At 50.1% G+C, this 19,313-nt stretch overlaps 1 protein-coding gene across 3 annotated transcripts in view; it reads right to left on the bottom strand.

The window, feature by feature from the left end:
* The window catches only part of NISCH (nischarin), a 32,999-nt gene extending 15,357 nt beyond the window's left edge, over nucleotides 1-17,642 (bottom strand). Inside the window, exons 1-10 of one of the 3 annotated variants that reach the window (XM_042979098.1) lie at nucleotides 17,505-17,642; nucleotides 15,222-15,305; nucleotides 14,440-14,622; nucleotides 6,436-6,484; nucleotides 5,298-5,461; nucleotides 4,836-4,931; nucleotides 3,373-3,468; nucleotides 1,788-1,940; nucleotides 1,071-1,139; nucleotides 382-567 (exon numbers count right to left, since the gene is read on the bottom strand). In XM_042979098.1, coding sequence (XP_042835032.1) covers nucleotides 382-567; nucleotides 1,071-1,139; nucleotides 1,788-1,940; nucleotides 3,373-3,468; nucleotides 4,836-4,931; nucleotides 5,298-5,461; nucleotides 6,436-6,484; nucleotides 14,440-14,622; nucleotides 15,222-15,305; nucleotides 17,505-17,600 — 1,176 coding nt within the window. In that variant the 5' untranslated portion in view covers nucleotides 17,601-17,642. The other 2 variants (XM_007081922.3, XM_042979097.1) reach the window with 2 other exon arrangements.
* Nucleotides 17,643-19,313: the final 1,671 nt, after the last annotated feature.

The raw sequence follows: 19,313 nt of genomic DNA, 5'->3' as shown, positions 1-19,313 counted from the left end.
CATCATCCCTGTTTTGAATGCTTCACCAACAGGGCAACATGTCTGATGGCCTCTTGGCAGTGAAAGGCAGCTTCCCGCTCTTCTTTCTTTATTTGTTAAATATTTGTTTATTTTTGCAAGAAAGAGAGAGAGAGAACGAGCAGGGAAGGGGCAGAGAGAGGGAGTCACAGAATCTGAAGCAGGCTCCAGGCTTTGAGCTGTCAGCACAGAGCCCAATGCGGGGCTCGAATCCATGAACTGCGAGATCGTGACCTGAGGCAAAGTCAGTTGCTTAACCAACTGAGCCACCCAGGTGTGCCCGGCCCCCGCTCTTCTTTAAAGTGACAAATACCAAGGTACAGACATCCCAGAACCCTGAGATCCTTCTGGGCTGTGGCTCACCTGCTCGATCCTGTTGTCACGGAGATCCAGGTTGACCAGGGAATAGAGCTTATGCAGGCCACTCAGACTCTCCAGGAGATTGCCCGCCAGGTTCAGGGTCTTGATGTTCCCCAGTTTGGTGTGAACCCCTTCCAAGGAGGAGAGCTTGTTGTAGGATAGGTCCAGGTGCACGAGGTTGTACAGGTGCTGCAGCAGCATAGAAAACCGGGTACACTGGTTCAAGTTGAGGCTCCCAAGAAAGCAGGCTGCTACTAAAGGTGCAGCAGGCCTTCCACCCTCAAACGCCCACTTCCCTTGGACAGTTATTGGCAAGGGAATCCCCCTGCCCCCATGCACGCACCATGGCCCAGTGGCACCCCCAAAGAGGCATCACGGCCCACAGGGCAGGCGCTGTCCATCGCTGTGATGGAGGCATATCATCTTCACCATGCTTGAGTTAGATTTCCATACCTTCTCCCATTCTTTGAAACTAGAGCAACAATCGCCCAGTGCATCACTGAGACCCTAAAGAAACACTAGCAGCCCCTGGCTCTGTAAACCTCTAGTGTACTCAGACATCTCTGGGGTGCCTATGAGAGAAAACCCCAGGATATGGCCAAACTCCCAAGGCTACATCAGCCTCCTGAACTCTCAGGAGAATGGGACCTTGAGAAGCCCACAGGTGGTGGTCCTTAAAAGACATGAATTACCTGCAGGTTGTCCACGACCGGCACTCCATTGTGACTCAGGTCCAGGAACTCAATCTTTGGAATCAGTTTCTTGTGAAACAAAAGAGATACTCGAGGTTACTCTGGGAGGTGGGATCCTAGGTGGCCCTTGCACCTGGTGGGATGCTTCCTCTTGACCACGGACCCCTCAGCTGGACACTTCTGCAGGGCTGCTGATGTGACCCCTTCCAGTGCCCACCCAGCAGCACATCCCAGGAGTACACCGGGCCTCCAGTGTTGAATATGACCCACTGTTTTTATAGGACACTTGGCTTGTAAAAATGACAAATGCAAGGTCCCAGACAGGGAAGGAAGCCCATCCCTCTTCTACAACCCTGCCCAACCCCACCAAAAGGCACAAATACAGGAATTACTCTCCTAATGCCCAAATATCATCTGGATGTCACTCTTATACAGGCACATGGATTTTTCCACTCTACCCCCTGGGCATAAATTCCTTCACATACTGTGTTTCTATATCAAATGTGCATGTAATCAGTAGGATTCATTTGGCTCTATCCACTACCTCACCTATTTTAATTAACCCCACTTTGAAATTAACTTTAAAAACTGCAAGCAATGCACAGAGCACTGGATACAGGTTTTCCATGGTCCTTCTAGAAGAGGCCAAGTCAAATACTCAACCTCAGGATTTGATCAGGCCAGAGAAGCCCCTGGTGCCTGCTACTGAGAGCATACCACAGACTCGTCGATGTTGGAGATGCTGTTGTGGCTCAGGTCTAGAGTAGTCAGTGCTTGCCATGTGGGGATGACAGCAGTCACAGGGCCTTCCAGGGCCGTGCCTTCTGGCTCCCACTCATCAAATTCCGAGGCTTCGGGAACAAGGACTTCCTATGTAAGAACATCTGTTGAGCACCACACTTGGCCCTCACGCAACACAATCATTGCAAAATTTCAGGAAGGGCTTCAGCATATTTAGTATGTGGAAGTGAACTTGCATTAAAACAGGCTTCAGTTCATACAGCTTTAAATGATTGCGAAATAACTGAAAAGCTTAGCAACATAACGGCCACTTGGGATATGCTCTGACCCTGCTTTGTTAGCAAATGCTTTTCAAACCCAGAAGAGCCTTATGCTTCGTGGTGATGCCTTTTCTGGCTTAAACCTCAGGAGCTGAAGCTCAGAATTCATGGTGTTTCCAGGCAACTGTGCTTTCCAGACTGGCACTATGGTCCCCACTGAGGATAGTAGGCCCTTTTAGCCATTACTTTGCAGGGTAGCAGCATGGACGCAGGGGCACCATCAAAGGGCAGGAAGGCAGGTCTGCCTTGCTTTGCCCAGAAGACCTCTCCTCCCTCAATGAATGAATTTGGGCCCTTTGAGCCAGGCAGCAGGGAGTGCCTTGGACAGAGGCCGAGTTGCCCCACACCCTTGCTCATTACATAAGCCTCCTATTTCAGCCAGTGGCCTCGAGTCTTCAAACCCAAATCTGGATCATACACTGTAAGTCACAGAAGTAGCCACTATGTTTGTTCTATACCCTGAGATGGACTTTAACACTACTAAGATGCAATCCATAAAATGGTAAATAGAAAAAAACCCCGACATTCTCAATTTGAGCATTTCTATTGCTCACACACAAATGACAGGGACCAGCATTTCTACAACGTATCTACTTAAAGTCCACTCAGAACATGATACGAACAAGTGCTAAGCCAGGGCATTTTAACCTTGGAGAAACATTTTTATCAATCTAATAAACGTTCTGCCACTTGCCACTGCCTAGCAATGTGTTCACACATCCAAAACCAGTGACTTTTTGGGGTAGGGGAGACCTAGTTCCTTCAACTGCCTTGTTTCACAGCGTTGATCTTTTTTTTTTAATGTTTATTTATTTTGAGAGAGAGAGAGAGAGAGAGAGAGATCACAAGCGTACGAGTGGGGGAGGGGCAGAGAGAGAGGGAGGCACAGAATCCGAAACAGGATCCAGGCTCTGAGGTATCAGCACAGAGCCTGACGCGGGGCCCCAACCCACGGACCGCAAGATCATGACCTGAGCCGAAGTCAGATGCTTAACTGACTGAGCCACCCAGGCACCCCTAACAGCGTTGATTTTTGATGAAGGCACAGACTAAAGCATCCCAGGAACTGTCAAGCACCACGAGGACCTGCACGAGTGTGCTGCTGCCCGGGGGAAGGTCCAGCATCTGGTGTCTCTGACAGGCAGCAGTGATGCTCACACCCATCCTCAGCGCAGAGGGGACCACAATGCAGGACCTTGTCTCTCAGCCAGCACCCCAGGCAGGAAATGGGTGGAGCTTACCTTCATAGAGGTTGCGGAGTAGCGGACACTCATTGTGGCTAAGGTGGGCTTCGACGCAACTAGCCCCCGTATGTGCCTGGCACCACAGTGACTTATCTGGGACAAAGAACAGCTACGTCTCAGAAATGGCATCATTGCTCCATCAGAAGTCTTGGAAAAGGGTGTCTACCACCCCCACACAACAGAAGCACAACAATCAATAAACCCAAATCCTAAGAGGCAGGAGGCAACTCTACCCTAAGTCTTTTTCCCAATTTTTAGTGCTAACTAAACATTCCCCGAAGAATCTAGCGATGTGCACAGTGAACCACAAGCTCGATGTTCCGTTTCCTCTGTAAGGGCTGGCTGGGGCTTGGCAGGTGGATGGGAAGTGCAGGCTCTGGAAAGCAGGGCTTGCAAGCAAGGGGCTTCTCTCTGCCCCTTCTGCTTCTGCTCTTTGGTGATGGGCCCTCTTGCTCACCCAGCCCTACTTCACTGGCCTCGGCGGTCCTGCAGCAAGGGAGGGTGGGCCAGAGGCCAGAGCACGTGCATGAGTGCTACCCATACAGAGACTCCGACTCTGGGGCCTCAGCCTGTGTGGGCCAAGGCTGGGGTGGGCCCTCCTCTCACTTCCCAGCCCTTCCTCAGCCAGCACTGGTCGAGGCATGCACCACAGGTTCCCATCAAGGGATGTGGGACTCCAGTTCTCTGAGACTAGCCCAGAATGTGCACGCAGCATAGTCCAACGGGTAGCAGAGGCTCTGGAGTTAGACTTGGCTGGATTCAGATCCCAGCTTCATTAACTTCGTGGTCCTGGACAAACCTCCTTACTTCCCTAACCCTGTTTCCTCAACTGTAAAATGGGAATAAAAGTACCCATTTCACAGGGCCGTTGGGAAGCTTCCATCAAGAAGTGTGCATAAGGGCACAGGGCTGAATGCAAAACCCATGCTCGAGAAGCAGATGCTTTGAAGCATTTTTTAAATTTGTTACTGGGTCCCCTTTCATTAAAAAAATGTTAACAAAATGGCATCGTGAGCCCAGGAGTTTAGTAGGGAGTGATACAAAGCATCAGGCGTGGGCACACCAGAGAGCAGAGAGCCCTCCAAGCCCTCTGCCAACCTGCCCTGGGAGGCACAGACTTGGGAGGCAGAGGCCCTCTGCCAGACCCTCAGGGTGCACCCCCAGCACTTGAGCTCCAGCAATGGAAGGAGGGAGCCAAAGCACTGATACTCTGTCCTGTCCAAATGCTGCCTGTGCCCGGAGTGGAGACACGCAGACCAGCCGAGGGCAATGGAGGCCCCTCTCTCTCTACCTTCAGATAGGCCAGACTTCCCCCCAGACAGAGTCTGCCACATACTGACAAATGCGAAAACAGTGCCTTATGGGTAAATCCAGACACTCTCCAGCTATAGATGATCAGACGCAAGACCACACCCACATGGGCTCAGCCCTGCCTAAACTCCAGGGCTCCTGGGCCTTACCTCCACCTGATGAAGAGACTTGAATATTGACAGATCAAAAGGCAGGAGCTGCTCTTGAATGTTGCTAGTCCCAAAAGGTCCTTCTGTGCCAGAAACCTGTGGCCAGAGAGAGGGCTTGAATTAGGGATGCTGCTGCAACTGCTCCCCAGCCACATTCATGAGGCGGTGCTGCAGCAGCTGCCGAACGTGACTCGCAGCAGGCACGCACCTCCACTCACCACATGCATGGTCAACAAAGCAGGCTAAAGCCGAGGTTCTGAGCGAGGGGGGCACTGGGTCACAACGCCCCCTGGTGCTCACAGCCAGAAGCACAGTGTCAAGAACACCCAAGACGGCCTTCCTTCTCCCAGGGCCCATTCAGCCACCTTCACACATGCTGCCAGCCAATGAGCTGTTATGCCTCACACGGGCTACGTGCCCACAACGGGGTGGCTCTCCATTACCAAGCTCCCACAGCTTTACCTTAAGGTACTTAAGGCGACAGGTGAAGTCCAGGATGTGCCCCAGGTCAGTCTTGGCGTCCCCACTGGCACACGTGGGCTTTCCCTGCTGTAGCTGCTCGGTGACCGCATAGAGCTGTAGGGGCCCGATGGCAAAGACCTCTCCGGCCCCCAGGAGCTGTTCTCCTGCAACAGCCACGCCCCACAGAATGAGCATCCAGCACCAGCCCCACTGTGCAGCCAGGGCACCTGCCCACCTGGCCAACAGTTAACAAGCACTTGGCAAGCACCCTCAGGACGAAGCTATGGTCCTGAGCTCACGTGGGCACAGGGCAGACCCAGGACACGTGATTACAAAGGAAGGGACATGAGAATGTGCGGCTGGGGAGCCTCCATGAGGCGAGGCCGAGTCAAAATCTGAGGCACTGAGCTGGGATAAAGCTGATGCAAGGCGGCATTCGGGCAGCAGACTCACACTACAACCTCTACTATGCAAACACTCTGTGATCAGGTGAGGCCTAAGGTGCTAGCCCAGTGCAGGACCTGTGAGGAGGCAGGGTTCTCAACCAGACAGACTGGCACTTGGTCCTTGCTCTGCTCCTCCCAGCCATGTACCCTGAAGCAGGTTCCCGGGCTTCTCGTTCTCAGTGTCCTCATCTGCACATCCCGGAAGGAAGGCAGTGAGATGCCCAACACAGGGCTAAACTACGGGAAACACTCATTACACGTCAGCTACTGTTACTATGCTCTCTGGCAGGGCCACGACCCCGGGTTGGCTTCTGTTTGACGTCTAACCTCTTTCAGGTAAGGACAAACCAGGTGTAAGAGGGCAGCATTGCCACCTACCTTCCAGAACTCCACCTCAGGGCTTCGGACTAGATCCTGAGCCTGGGGTTAGCCCCCAACACAGAGACTCAAAAGAGTACTCAGGTAAGGTCCATAGCTTCTCGGACCTGGCTGCCCGCAGGGCAGGTAGACAGGCAGGCTCAGCTGTGGACCAGATCCAGGGATTTGGGCAAAACCCCAGGGAGGTGGGCCCTGGCTGGGACTCATAGCCCAGCACAACAGATGTGGACGGAGTTCTGCGCCACCCTGGGTCCCCAACTGCCTAACAGGGCTGGGCGAGTTACACAGTATTTCAGGGACTCCTGGCCACATACCTTTTTCAAAGAGCTCTTCAGCCAGTGCTGCGGTGATGCCATTTATCTCCTGCAGAGAAAACAGAACCCACAGTTAGGAAGTCCCTCTGCCCCCAGTCACTGGGACGCACACATCCCCTGCTACCCACCTCTGTTGCTGCAACGCCAGCTCTCTAGAAAGTTAATGTAACAAAAAGAGATTATGATATACAACAAAAGAGAAAGTAAACTAGAAGTCAAAGTGCCCAGGAAAGGAAAGTGAATATTTCCAGTTCTGTGGATATTTGGAATGTCACCTCAAAGGCAGAATGGAAAGCAGACTATTGCGGTGACTCTCAGCACACAGGCCCTGGCTCACACATGAGGCCCAGGAGGCCAGCAAAGCCTGGTTATGCAGAGACCCAGCTGGGAAGCCAGCAGCTCCCAAAACTGGCCCCAGAAGATCCTAGGAGACGGCGTGACAGAGAGAAAGTCCTATTTCTTCTATGAGGGACCGTTTCTACTTTCTTTCACATTCCAAGTGAGCACCTGCTCTCTTTCTATGCTTATCCAGCAAGCCCTGCACCAGTCCACTTGGCCCCAAATTCATACAGAAGAGACAGGAAAGGACTTCTTTAATGAGGCCTGACAGGCTAAGCCCACAGTCACATAACAGCTGGTATGCTGGGGTCTGAACCCCTGAGCAGTTACTGCATACTGGCACACTCAGGTTTCCCAATGCCCCATGTGAGGAAGATGGCATTTTGAACTCAGTTTCACAGATGAGAAAATTGAGGTGGAGAGGTGCCGTATTCTCCAATTTTATAGAAATTGGCCAAAAAGCAGCACAGTCATTTGGCCTTGAAGGCTCTCTCTGTACGTCACCAACTGCCTCAGTGCTTTTGTGTATAATTGTGGGAACAGTAGGGCCCCCCAGCTGCAAATCCTGCAGGTAAGAATTTTAACAAATTGACAGATGGCAGCCTTCTGGTAAACAGGCCCAGATGGAGGCCACACAGTTGCCTTCGTAACTCATGGGAACAGCTCTGCCACCGGGACATGCGACTCACATATTTATGGGACTCAATAGGCACCAGATTGGAGACAGAGTGTCCTTTTCTTGTTTTTCTCTGTAGTTTGTCTGTGCCCTTACCTTTCATACATGATGGACATGTTAAAGTTGTTTATATGCTGTATCTTCTTCCTGTTGTGCATGCCTTTTACCTTTGTTTGTGGCAGTTTTCCTGACACAGAGATTTTTCCATTTTATAAAAGTTGTTTAATCTGTGCTTCTTTTTCTTCGTGACTTCAGGGCTCTTCCCCAACCCCAGGATTATATAAATATTCCTCTAATTTTTCTTTCAGTACCTTATACTGGCTTTTTAAAACGTGTTTATTTCTTTAAGCTGCTTAAAATTCAGTTTACATATTCTACGAGAATAAGCCCCTTTGGCATCACAAATGGACAAAAAGCCCAAGGGAGAAAAATGAGCAAATGTGGCCCCAGCGGATGAAAGGTCAGATGAAAAGGGGCCACCAGGACAACACAGGCTCTGAGCAGGACAGGGCTCCAGCTAGGGAGGAGAGAGGCTCTCCATTCATGGTGAAGTTCAACTTCAGTCTCTTGCAACAACTTAAACTCAATTATAGTTTCCTTGACTGCTGTGAAGAACTGAAGAGCTTGGAATGGTCCAAAGGCTCGTTTCTCGGCCAATAGTTTTGAGGGCTGCAGCCCATCTCTAAGTTAAGTCCGCTGCCTGAGCATCACCTGGTGAGTCCTGAAAGAGGCAGGTTCCTGAGCAGCAACTCTCTGACCTGTGCTAGTGACCCTGGGGATCCCAAAGGTCTCCTGCAAGAAAGGGCTCCCTGCCCTCCATCTGACCTAATAATGTTGCATTTCTTTGGGCAGCTGGCTTCAATGCCAACCTTGCCAATAGGACAAGGCTGGCATTTCCAGAAAACACAGAAAGCTGAGAGAGATAGTGAGGGCCAAGGACTCATGCCAAGCAGAGAACAGGGGTTTTACTTCGGGGCAATCTAAGCAGCAAACTATGTGACAATTTCTCTCCCACTCTTTGGGGCACAGGAGGTGCACACTGCTGCAACACTTTGTCTCCCAGGCTCATCTTCATCTGGGGAGACTTCATGGGACAGGAAAAAAGGAACATCTTGGCCCCTGAATTGAGAGTTCAAGTCTCCTAACAGAAGCATTTTGCTGGCCTCCTCAGAGTATTCTGGTTAAGCTGTAGCCTTGTGTGCAGAGCAAAGGTGAGCAGAATCAGGCTTTCTCCTGGTGTGGGAGGGTGGGGATGGGGTTCAGTGCCCCCCCATCTAAGCCACTGCAGATTCTGTTAGGTCACCTGAAGGGAAAGGTGACTCCCACACACCTCACCCAATCTGGGTGGAGGGGACCTAAAGTGCTTTGGGGTGCCACAAATGTCTGAATTGAGATGCCTTTTTTTTTTTTTTTTTTTTTATGGTTCTTTATTTTGAGAGAGAGAGACAGAAAGAGAGTGTGAGTGGGGGAGGGCCAGAGAGGGAGAGACAGAATCCGAAGCAGACTCTGTGCTGTCAGCGTAAGGTCTGACACAGGGCTTGAACTCACAAAATGGGAGATTATGACCTGAGCCGAGATCAAGAGCCAGGACACTTGACTAAGCCACTCAGGTACCCCAAAATGCATTTTTAAAAAAAGACATTCTTTATACCTCAAAAAATTTTTCAGTAAAATTATGTATGTTTAAAAACCATAACACCCATCCCTAAATGGGTGCTAGACCAGTCAATCAGCCGCCTACCAGGATCACGTGTTGGTGTACGCCCTCAGGCAGCAGTGTGAGCTGCACACAAATGCGCCACAAACTAGTCAGGCTGTAGATCAAAAGCTACGTCTGTGCATGTGGCACCCTGCAACCCAGTGCACCCCACAGCACACGTGGCTGTGCTCAAGACATAACCCCAGGCCAGTCCGACGCTTCTGCTTGGGCAGAGCACAGGGTACTTGTTAGCAGGGCACAAACAAGGGACGCCATCACATGTCACTACGTGGTTCACTCACATACATGCTAAGGGTTGGCGGGCCCTATATAGCTCTTATTTCATGACTGTGATGAGGCATTCTAGCAGGAGACGGGTATGTTATGTGCAATTCGGCTTTAAGTAAAAATTCCCCACTGAGACATTCAAGGCTAAATATTTACTGGGGAGAGCTCCAAGACCATAAGGATGCTGCAGAGAAATCTGCTACCACTCACAGCCTCAGTACCTTGCCACTGAGACAAAGAATGGATGCGGATACTAAGGCTGATGTTAAGGTGGTAACAGTCCTATCACAGCTCCTGATTTCAAATTTCATAAAGCGCCTTCGTCCTAGACAACTGGCTTTAAAATAAGAAAATGACAGAGATGCCACCTTTGACAAGAATTGGATGCCTTTCCTTACCAGGGCAGCCAGCACTGGATGGCATTTGGTGAGCCCCCATGGGCCCACTGCTCTTCCAGGCTCTTTACCTTCACTGCACGGTCTCCACCAATTCTCAAGCTTGGGGGACATCACCCCCAAGCTTACAAAGGAAGGACTGAGACACAGAGAGGTCAAATGACTGACTTAGAAGAAACAGTCAGGAAGCGGCTTGCCTCCTAAGTCCACTGGTTGACATCCTGCCTCAAAATGGTGTGCTAAAATTCTCTATGGGATTCCATTTCACTGAATTTGAAAACCTCTGCTTGGGGGGTGTTGGGATGAGGTTTGTCACTGAGAGTTCCAGGAGTACTGAGCCACAGCTATCTGGAGGGAAACAGCACAGCAACAGGCCCAATGCCAAGGTGTACCCACCCACTCACTGCAACACAGGTGGCTGGGCTGCCCCAGCCCCTGGATTCTCTGGCTCAGAGCTGGCCACAGACAGATGAACTGCTTTCTTGCCTTGCCATCAAAATCCACACTGCAAAGGAATGAAGTTGGACCCTTACCTCACACCATAAACAAAAACTAACTCGACGTGGATGAAAGACCTAAATATAAGAGTTAAAACCATAAAAGTCTTAGAAGAAGAAAACAAAGCTCTAAAGTTCTGTAATCTTGGATTAGACCATGCTTTCTAAGGACATCAATAACACAAGTGACCAAAGGAAAAAAAATGGATGAAATGAACTTCATCAAAATCTAAAACTTTTGTGTTTCAAAGGACAGTACCAAAAAAATGAAAAGACAATTTGCACAATGGGAAAAACATTTACATATCACATTTCTGATAAGGGCCTAATACCCAGAATATATTTTAAAAATTCCTAAAACTCAACCACAAAAACACAAGTAACCTAATTTTTTAAAGTGCCAAGGAGGGGCGCCTGGATGGCTCAGTTGGTTTGGGTGTCTGACTTCGGTTCAGGTCATGATTTGAGCCCCGCATGGGGTTCTGTGCTGACAGCTCAGAGCCTGCAGTCTGCTTCGTATTGTTCTCCCCCTCTCTCTGCCCCTCCCTTTCTCCCCTCTCAAAAATAAACAAACGTTAAAAAAATTTTTTTTAATTAAAAATGAAAAAATAAAATGCCAAGGATATCTGAATACATTTCTCCACTGACAGTATACAAATGACAAATAAGCATACGAAAAGAGGCAGCCTCATTAGGGAAATGCAAATCAAAACAAGGAGATACCACTTCACACCCACTAGGATGGCTATCAAAAAAAGTGGACAGTACAAGTTTGACAAGGATGTGGGGGGAAGAGAGCCTGTATATTACTGATAGGAATGTCAAATGGAAAAATTTTGGCAGCTCCCCACAGGACCCAGCAATGCCACTCTTTATATATCCCCAACAGAAAGGAAAATATATGGTCCATATAAAAACTTGTATGTGAGTGTTCACAGCAGCATTATGCATAATAGCCAAAACGTGGAAACCCAAATGTCCGTCGACTGAAAGATAATGTCGTACATCTAAACTGTAGAATATTACTCAGCCAAAAAAGGACCAGAGTACAATACAAATGGACCTTGCAAGCATCATGCTAAGCAAAAGAAGCCCATCACAAAAGGCCACATTTGTATGATTCATTTATATGAAATGTCCAGAATAGGCAAATCCATGGGGTACAGAAAGTACATCAGTGATTACTGATGGGTACACAGTTCCTTTTCAGAATGATGAATGTTCTGGAATTAGACAGTGGTGATATCCACACAACTATGTGAATATACTAAAACCAAGGAACTGTATGCCTTACAAGAGTGAATTCTATGGTATGTGAATTCTATTTTAACGAAAAAACAAAACAAAACCAAAAAACCAGGCTCAGGACAAGTAGGGTTCCCTGAGCCAGCCCTGTCCAACGTCAGCCCCACAAGAAGTGGAACACGTTGGGAACAATTTCAGTGAGGATGCTGATGGGACAAAGGGCGGCACAAACATTCCCTTAAGAGCTTCCAGCCTACAGAAAAGGCTGACAAATCTTTCAGGTCCTGTTTGTTCAGACTCATTTGAAGATCTAGTGGTTCTCAACCAGGTGCAATTTTGTCCCTCAGGGGAATATTTGCCAATGCATGAGGCCATTTTGGTTGTCACAACCTGCGGCGGCTACTGGCGTCCAGGGGGCAGAGTACAGAGATGCTGCTCAGCAGTGCACAGGACAATCCTCATGACAATCATCCAGCCCCAAAGGTCAACAGTGCCACAGCTGAGAAACCAGGATTTAAGGTAATGATGGGTCAATTACTTTTTTAAAATCCTTGCATGTATACAACCCAGGGCCCTTCTTCTTTTTTTATTATTTTTTATTATTTTTTATTTTTTGAGAGACAGACAGAGAGCAAGCTGGGGAAGGAGCAGAGAGGGGGGAGACACAGAATCCGAAGCATGCTCCAGACTCTGAGCTGTCAGCAAAGAGCCCGATGGGGGGCTCAAACTCACAAACTGCGAGAACATGACCTGAGCTGAAGTTGGACACTTAACCGACTGAGCCACCCAGGCACTCCCATGGGCCCTTGTGATAACAGTAATTTCAGTATGTCCGATATGTTCCAAACAGTAGAGCATGCCTCAAACCAGAACCTCAGATGTGGGCCAGCCCAGGCCTACCTCAGGCAAACCTATCTCAGAAGAGCAGCCCAGGCCTTTCCATGCTCAGAGCTGGGCAAACCTGAGGTAGCCAGGAGATTTGTTCCTCAAAGGCCTAGGTTTTAAGTAATGAATTATACTTTCAAAGGGCTGCTTATCAAGTTTTAGCCTTTAATGACTAATCAAAGCTTTCTTAAAGAACAGCATTTCCTAAAATACTAACCGATAGTTTCTCTGAAAAACTCCCGTAAGGAATGGAAATTTTTCCTCACATACAGAAAGAAAATGTAAAAAAAAAAATACCTACAACAGGAAACTGTTAGCCACATACACTACTGGTATATGCTGAATAAAATCCGAAGCATTTATATAGATACATGCCATCTGTAAATGTCACCCTTTTTCCTCACAGCCCCTCCAAGCTTAGTGACCCAATACTAGCGTTATCACCAAATTTCCAGGCTCTATCTAGCACTCCAAGAAAGGTTCAACTGTCCTACTCTGAAAGCACTTCAAGAAAGTTGTGTTTTAAACATTATTGGAGCCTTTAAGGCCACAACCTACAGGTCCCTTCCTAAAAGGTAAGCCTGAAAATGGAATGGGTTCTTCCATATCTTCATCACACAGAGGGAAAACGATTAAATGTCAATTATCCAAAAACCTATCACCAGAGATGACTCTTAGTATTGTGGTATATGATCTTTCAGAATTTTCCTGGACAAATATTCCCACATAAACCTATTTTCAAAAAAACAGGACCATTTTATAGCCTTCTCATTTCATATAGTAATATACCTATTTTCCTTTGTCAATGAATCCACAGCTACACCATCATTTTCTAGCAGAATATCCAATTACATGATCAAAAATCCTGTGATTTTTTAAAAAACCACCTCCACTGGACTTTTGATAGTCTTCAGTATTTTGCTACTATCCTGGAATGTACCTATATCCTTTTCTTTTCTTTTCCTTTTTTTTTTTTTTAATTTACTTTGAGAGAGGAGGGGGGCAGGCATGAGCGAGCTGGGGAGGAGCAGAGAGAGAAAGAGAGAGAGAAAGAGAGAGAGAAAGAGAGGGAGAGGGAGGGAGAGGGAGGGAGAGGGGGAGAGGGAGAGGGAGGGGGGGAGGGGGAGGGGGAGGGGAGGGGGAGGGGGAGGGAGAGAGAGAGAGAGAGAGAGAGAGAGAGAGAGAGAGAAAGAGAGAATCCCAAACAGGCTCCACACTGCCACCACAGAGCCCAATGCGGAGTGTGAATCCACAAACAGTGAGATCGTGACCTGAGCCGAAATCTAGAGTCAGATTCTCAACCTACTTAGCCACCGACTGGAGCCACCCATACCTATATCCTTTTCACAGTGGCCTGACTTTCCCCCACTAGAATAAATTCGCAGAAGTGGAATTGTTAGCTGTTTTCAATGTTTGAGTTTCACACAGCTGAACTTCCCTGTGTGAAGTGTGACAGCTCGTCCTGTCACCAGCAGCCCATGAAAGTTGTTCCTCTATCCAAAGGGAGTACAGAGCCGCTCCAGGGCATATACTGCAGTCTATCTATCTACGGACACTCGGCACCCTGGACCCTGAAGATGCCCTCAGATAGCAATATTCTGCTGACACAGCCTGACTCCTTAGTCCTGAGCTGTAAACCAACAACGAAATGATAGTCTGTGCCAGGTGTCAGCTGTTTCTAATCTACCCCCATCCATTTGGACGGAAAACTAGCTTCAACACCCACAGGCTGTTTTTGCTCAACAAAATGCCATGTGGTAAAGGAAAACCTGTCTGTGGCTACAGTCTAATTTAGAGCAAATCTGTCAACAAACATGCTCCTGCCCATATCCCGTCCCCACCCCGGTGATGTTCCTACATCTTTCTAACCTCGGGGTCAAACCCCAGCCCACCTCTCCTGAAAGCTGAGACTGAACACTGGTTTATGCCTCGAGCTGTGGTGGCTGCAGGCTTGCAAGGGGACACCTAGGAGGAACTTACATAGAAATGAAAATGTAAGAAGTGGGCCAGCACGCTGGGGGCCACACCAGGGAAGGTGGCCAGGAGCGTCTGCAGGTAGATCTCCAGATCCTTCTCTCTCTTTTCCACCAAGCTTCTCGAGTTTTTCCCAATTATCTTTTTGGGCGGAAGTAGGTTTTTATCAATTTTCCTTTCTGCAACCAGCTGTAAGAAAACAGAAGCACGGTCAACCACAGACCAAGAGGTTCTGCAATGGTGCAGGACCAAGGCAAGCAGCCTGAGGACAGGAGCCTGTCACAACTTCCACAAACCGTCTTGGCAGCAGTGTCAGAATTAGTGACCAAACTAGTGCATCTGGAACTTGGCCTCATCAGAGTCAACTAGGATTAGAAATACCAGTACAATCCCAGACAAGGAGCTCCATCTGGAGACTGTGGAGACATTCAGAAAATACCTCCAGGGCTCTAAAAACCATCATCTTTTCCAAACCAGAATGGAAAAGAATCAGGGCGGTACTCTGTCTTTAAAACACTCATGTTGCAAATGACCCAGAGAAAGGCAGCTCTACCCAAAAACAAAGAAAGAAATGGAATCACAGCTGGATATTAAAGTATAGGCTCTGGAATAGCTACAGTCAGGTGAAATAAGTTCAAACCTGTTTCCTCCCCAGGAAACTAAACATTATAGGCATGGAGCCGGTTTTGCCCTAAATTTAATGTGTGGCACAATGGGAATTTGGCCTAAAAGCACCGCCCCCCCCGCCCCAAGCCCTGAGACACAGATCCCCAGTTCTCAAGAGTTACCTTTTCGTGCAGATCATAGAAATCGCTGTAGCGGTGCTTGACTGTCCATTCATGGCTGCCAACAGTGACCTGGATGATGTAAACCTACAAGGGAAAACCAATAGTCCTTGCCCAGCCAGCAACAAGGAAAGCCTAGTTCTCCCCTCAGCAATAGCTGCAGGCCACCCAGACGGTCCCAGCACCCAGGCCAAAGCTAGGCTGCCCTTGCCTGTTAGCCTCCGCATCTGACCCTAAGCAGCAGGACCCCCTCTCAACCTCCTCCACAGTCCTAGCACTGGCTGGCAGGCACATGGAATCGATCTGTGGCTCTGTGCAACAGTGAGGAACAAAAAAGGTGACCATCCTATCAAGCCATCTCTTTAGTTTTTTTTTTTTTTTTTTTTTTTTTACTTCCAGCCTCCAACCTGAGCTGCAGGCAAGGCCACCCTTCCAGGGGAGGCATAACAGGGTGGGGTCTGGAGGGACTAGCTTCTCTGTTGTATATTTTTCCAGGTGCCCCAACTATATCCTAGAAGCAAGTCCCTTCCCAAAGCTTTCAGCTGGTTCATGGCTATGATTTCCGTTGCTGAGCCAGGAGTCAAAGTACTAAGAAGTTGATGGGAGGGTGGGGGAAGAGCAGTGATGAACAATCAAATCCTAGCAGAAGGCAATATAGCTTAGCGGTTAAGGGAATGGGCCCTGGAGTCAAGGAAAACCTGAGTTCAAAACTCAGGTTCTGCCATTTCCCGGCTGTGGCTTATGTAAGTGACTGGGAGCCTAAATTCTCTCTGAGCCTCAGTTTTTCCACTTTAAAATCTGATAGGCTTAACAATCGAATAAAGTAATACACGTAAAATGCTTCGTACAAGGCGTGACATGTAGCAAATGTTCAACAAACGTAGGTGTGTTAATAATATTCAACTCAGCACAGCCAGAGACAAGCCGTAGGGTCAGCCTGGATCACCACTTCCCTGGTACCCATGCAGAGGAAGGCCTCAACCCCTCCGAATGAGAGCTTTTTGGAACTGCCGTCCCAGCTGAATGCTGCTTAGGGGTGATGGACAGCCAGCCATCCGCTCAGAGACCTTCACCCTCACCTGGAGAGGCCCTCTGGTCCCAGTGTCCTTCCCCTCTCTGCAGCATGCAGGGAAGGGGGAGGAGAAATAATCAACTCAGCTGAAGCCTCCAAGGAAGAGCAGCCATTTCTCTAGGACCGGCCTGTTGCTCCAGGATCCTCCCCCAGCCCCTCTTTCCAGCCTGGCAGCTTCCCTCTCCCTCCTGCTGCCCAGGAAAGGAAAAAGAGCCAGGGAAATGACCCTTAGGAGGAGGGTTAGGATGAGGCCCAAAGGGGTGGGGTGAAGGCAGGGCCAAAGCCCCCCACCCCCACCACTTCCCACCCTCAGGGAACAAAGAACCAGAGGCTGGGAGATGCTCAACACGCCCCCACCCCAAGACCAGTCCCTGCTAGGCAGCCTACCAGGTCCAGCAGCCTGGTGATCAACCCCATCCAGACCCAGAAAAGCCTTCCAACTCCATCACAGTCTGGAACTCCATTCCCCTTTTCTGTTCTCCACCTCCCCAGCCTTGATTGAAGTGTGTGGGCGGCTTGCTGCCCCGACAGCCACCGCCCCCCTCCCCTCTCCCCCCCCCCCCCCCCCCGCGCAAACCATGAAGACCCCTGAGGTTCCTGGGTCTTAACAGTTTCTGTCCAGAGTGACCATCTCAATTCCCCCGTGTCACGGCCCCACTCCTCCCCCATTCTGGTCAATGCCTGACCCCCTAGGGCCTCGGAGCTCCAGATCTCCCCGTCATTTTTAAAGCAAATCTCAATTGCGACCCCAACCCCCCGCCCCAAGATCAAGACCCCGCTCCCTCTTCTTCAGGGCCTGCAGGGACCCCCGAACCTTTCCCCTGATTACATCCATCTGAGACCCCCTCCCCTCCTGGAGCCCCTGTCACGTCCTCCCAGGCCGGCGCCCTTCCAGGCCTAGAGGATCTACAAGGGCCTCCGCCTCATCTAGACTCCCGTTTTCCGCAGACCCTCTTTATCCCCAGATCCTCCCCAACCCTAACCTTTTCTGAAAATGTACCCATTCCCCAAGCTCCCTCCCTGGACCCAACCCGGGACCCTGCTTCCGGACATGCGGAACCGAACCCCGTTCCCCAGATTCCTCTCCTCGAAATCGGGGCCCCCGCTACCCCCTCCTCACCGGTGGCGGGGCCCAGATACCCCCCAATCCTCTCGACTCGGACTTCGGGTTCCAGTCGCTACCCCTAGTTATGGCGCTCGCGCCCCCTGCACACCGTATACGTGTCCACGAGCTCAGAGCCCACGACGCGCGCCTCCTTGACTGGCTCGGCCTCTCGCTCGGGCCCGAAGCAGCGCGCCGCCGCCGCCATATTCCGGGATCCGTTGCTGCAACCGCTGCCGCCGGTCGCAGACTGGCAGGAGCAAGGGGCGGGGTCAGCGTCCCACCCGCCCCCGTCCCACGCCGTGCCGCCATCTTGGCCCCGCCTCCTCCTAGCGCCCTCGCCCCGCCCCTCGCGTGTAATTGACAGCAGCCGCCAAAGGCACGCGTGCGCAAGCCGTAGAGGCCTGAGAGTTTGTATGCTTAGTGATCTGTGTCTTGCGGTGCTCCCTGCAGCCTGGGAGAAGACATGCACTGGGCCGGGGACAGTCCTGTACATTGCCACTCGGTGCCCTGGAAGGGAGGACAGAAGATCCCGCACCTCCCGGGCAACCCAAAGCAAGTCATTGCACCACCTGGCCTCAGTTTCCCAGTCCTGAAAAGGGGCAGGCCAAACCTGGCTTTCAGGCTCATTCCCTGTAGGACACGAGAGGGTTGAAGGAGACATATGAGCTGTGCTTAGAGCCCGAGCTGGACAGAGGTTCTTAACCTCTCCAAGACTTGGAGAGCTGTTTTATCATATGAGGTTAATCAATGCAGTGCCCAGCACTTAAGGCCTGGAGCTTGTGTGGTTATCAAGTGGGGATTCTGCATGTAGGTGGGAGGGATATGTGCTGGCCATCGAGTGCAAGACCCCCAGATGGTGCCCTACCAGAGCTCAGAAGGAGGGGATGGCAGACTGGCCCTGGACACAGAAACTACAGTGCTGGAATGGGAGAAGCACAGGTACAGAGAATCCTAACTGGGGAAGCCCCCAGACCCAGAAGAGGGAGATGGTAACCCAGCTGGAGGGGATAGTAGCACAGATAGGGCATCTGTGTTTATTGAATGACTAAGTGAAGCTTACTCAAGCCCAGAGCACTCCTTGGGGAGATGAGAGGTCTTGGGCATGGATCCTCTGACACTCCTGGCTGAAGGGGTCCGGACCACTCTGTACTAAGGTGGGTCAATAACTTCCTTCTCCAGTGGTATCAGGTCATGATCTCATGGTTTGTGGGTTTTAGCCCCTTGTCAGACTCTGTGCTAACAGCCTGGAGCCTGCTTTGGATTCTGTGTCTCACCTCTCTCTCTTTGCCCTTCCCCCACCTGTGTGCATGCCCCCCCCCAAAGTAAATAAATAAACTTTTTAAAAAACTAAAAAAAAAAATAATACTTCCTTCTCCAACAGTTACACAGCACCATACTCTGAGCTTGGCTTTCAAAGCTTCTCTTGGCACAGCCTCTCCTTGCTTACTGCTGGCCAGCACCCCCACCCCCCCCACCCCAACCCCCCCAGCAGGTTTAACTTAAGCCAGGGACTGCCAAGTCGGTCATACCTTGAGCAAGTCACTAGTTCCTCCAGGAGCCTCAGTTTCCTCATCTGAAAAGTGGGAATAATATTGCCCACCTCTATAATCAGATAGGAGTTGAGTAACTGCGTATAGGAGCCTAGATTGGGGTCCACTACTTTGCAGCATCTGTCCTGTCTTCGGCTCATGTTTTCATTCATTCAAGAAACCTTTCCAGAGGGTCCCTTGGGGGGCATGGGGGACAGAGAGGGAAAGATGTGGTCCTTGCAGCCCTTCATCTGCTCCCTGCACTGGGCAGAGGACACAGGAACTCAAGCCAGCCTGAGATCACCAGGGCTGGGGGAGGGGGTGGAGGATACTGCAAGCAGGGGTGGGCTGGGCCAGCAGGAATGTGGTGGGGCAGGGCTATTTAAACC

This window comes from Panthera tigris, chromosome A2 (genome assembly GCF_018350195.1).
Source record: "Panthera tigris isolate Pti1 chromosome A2, P.tigris_Pti1_mat1.1, whole genome shotgun sequence".
Taxonomy (NCBI): Eukaryota; Metazoa; Chordata; class Mammalia; order Carnivora; family Felidae; genus Panthera; species Panthera tigris.
Note: the sequence above shows the minus strand (reverse complement) of the source record. Positions and strands in the feature narration are given on the sequence as shown.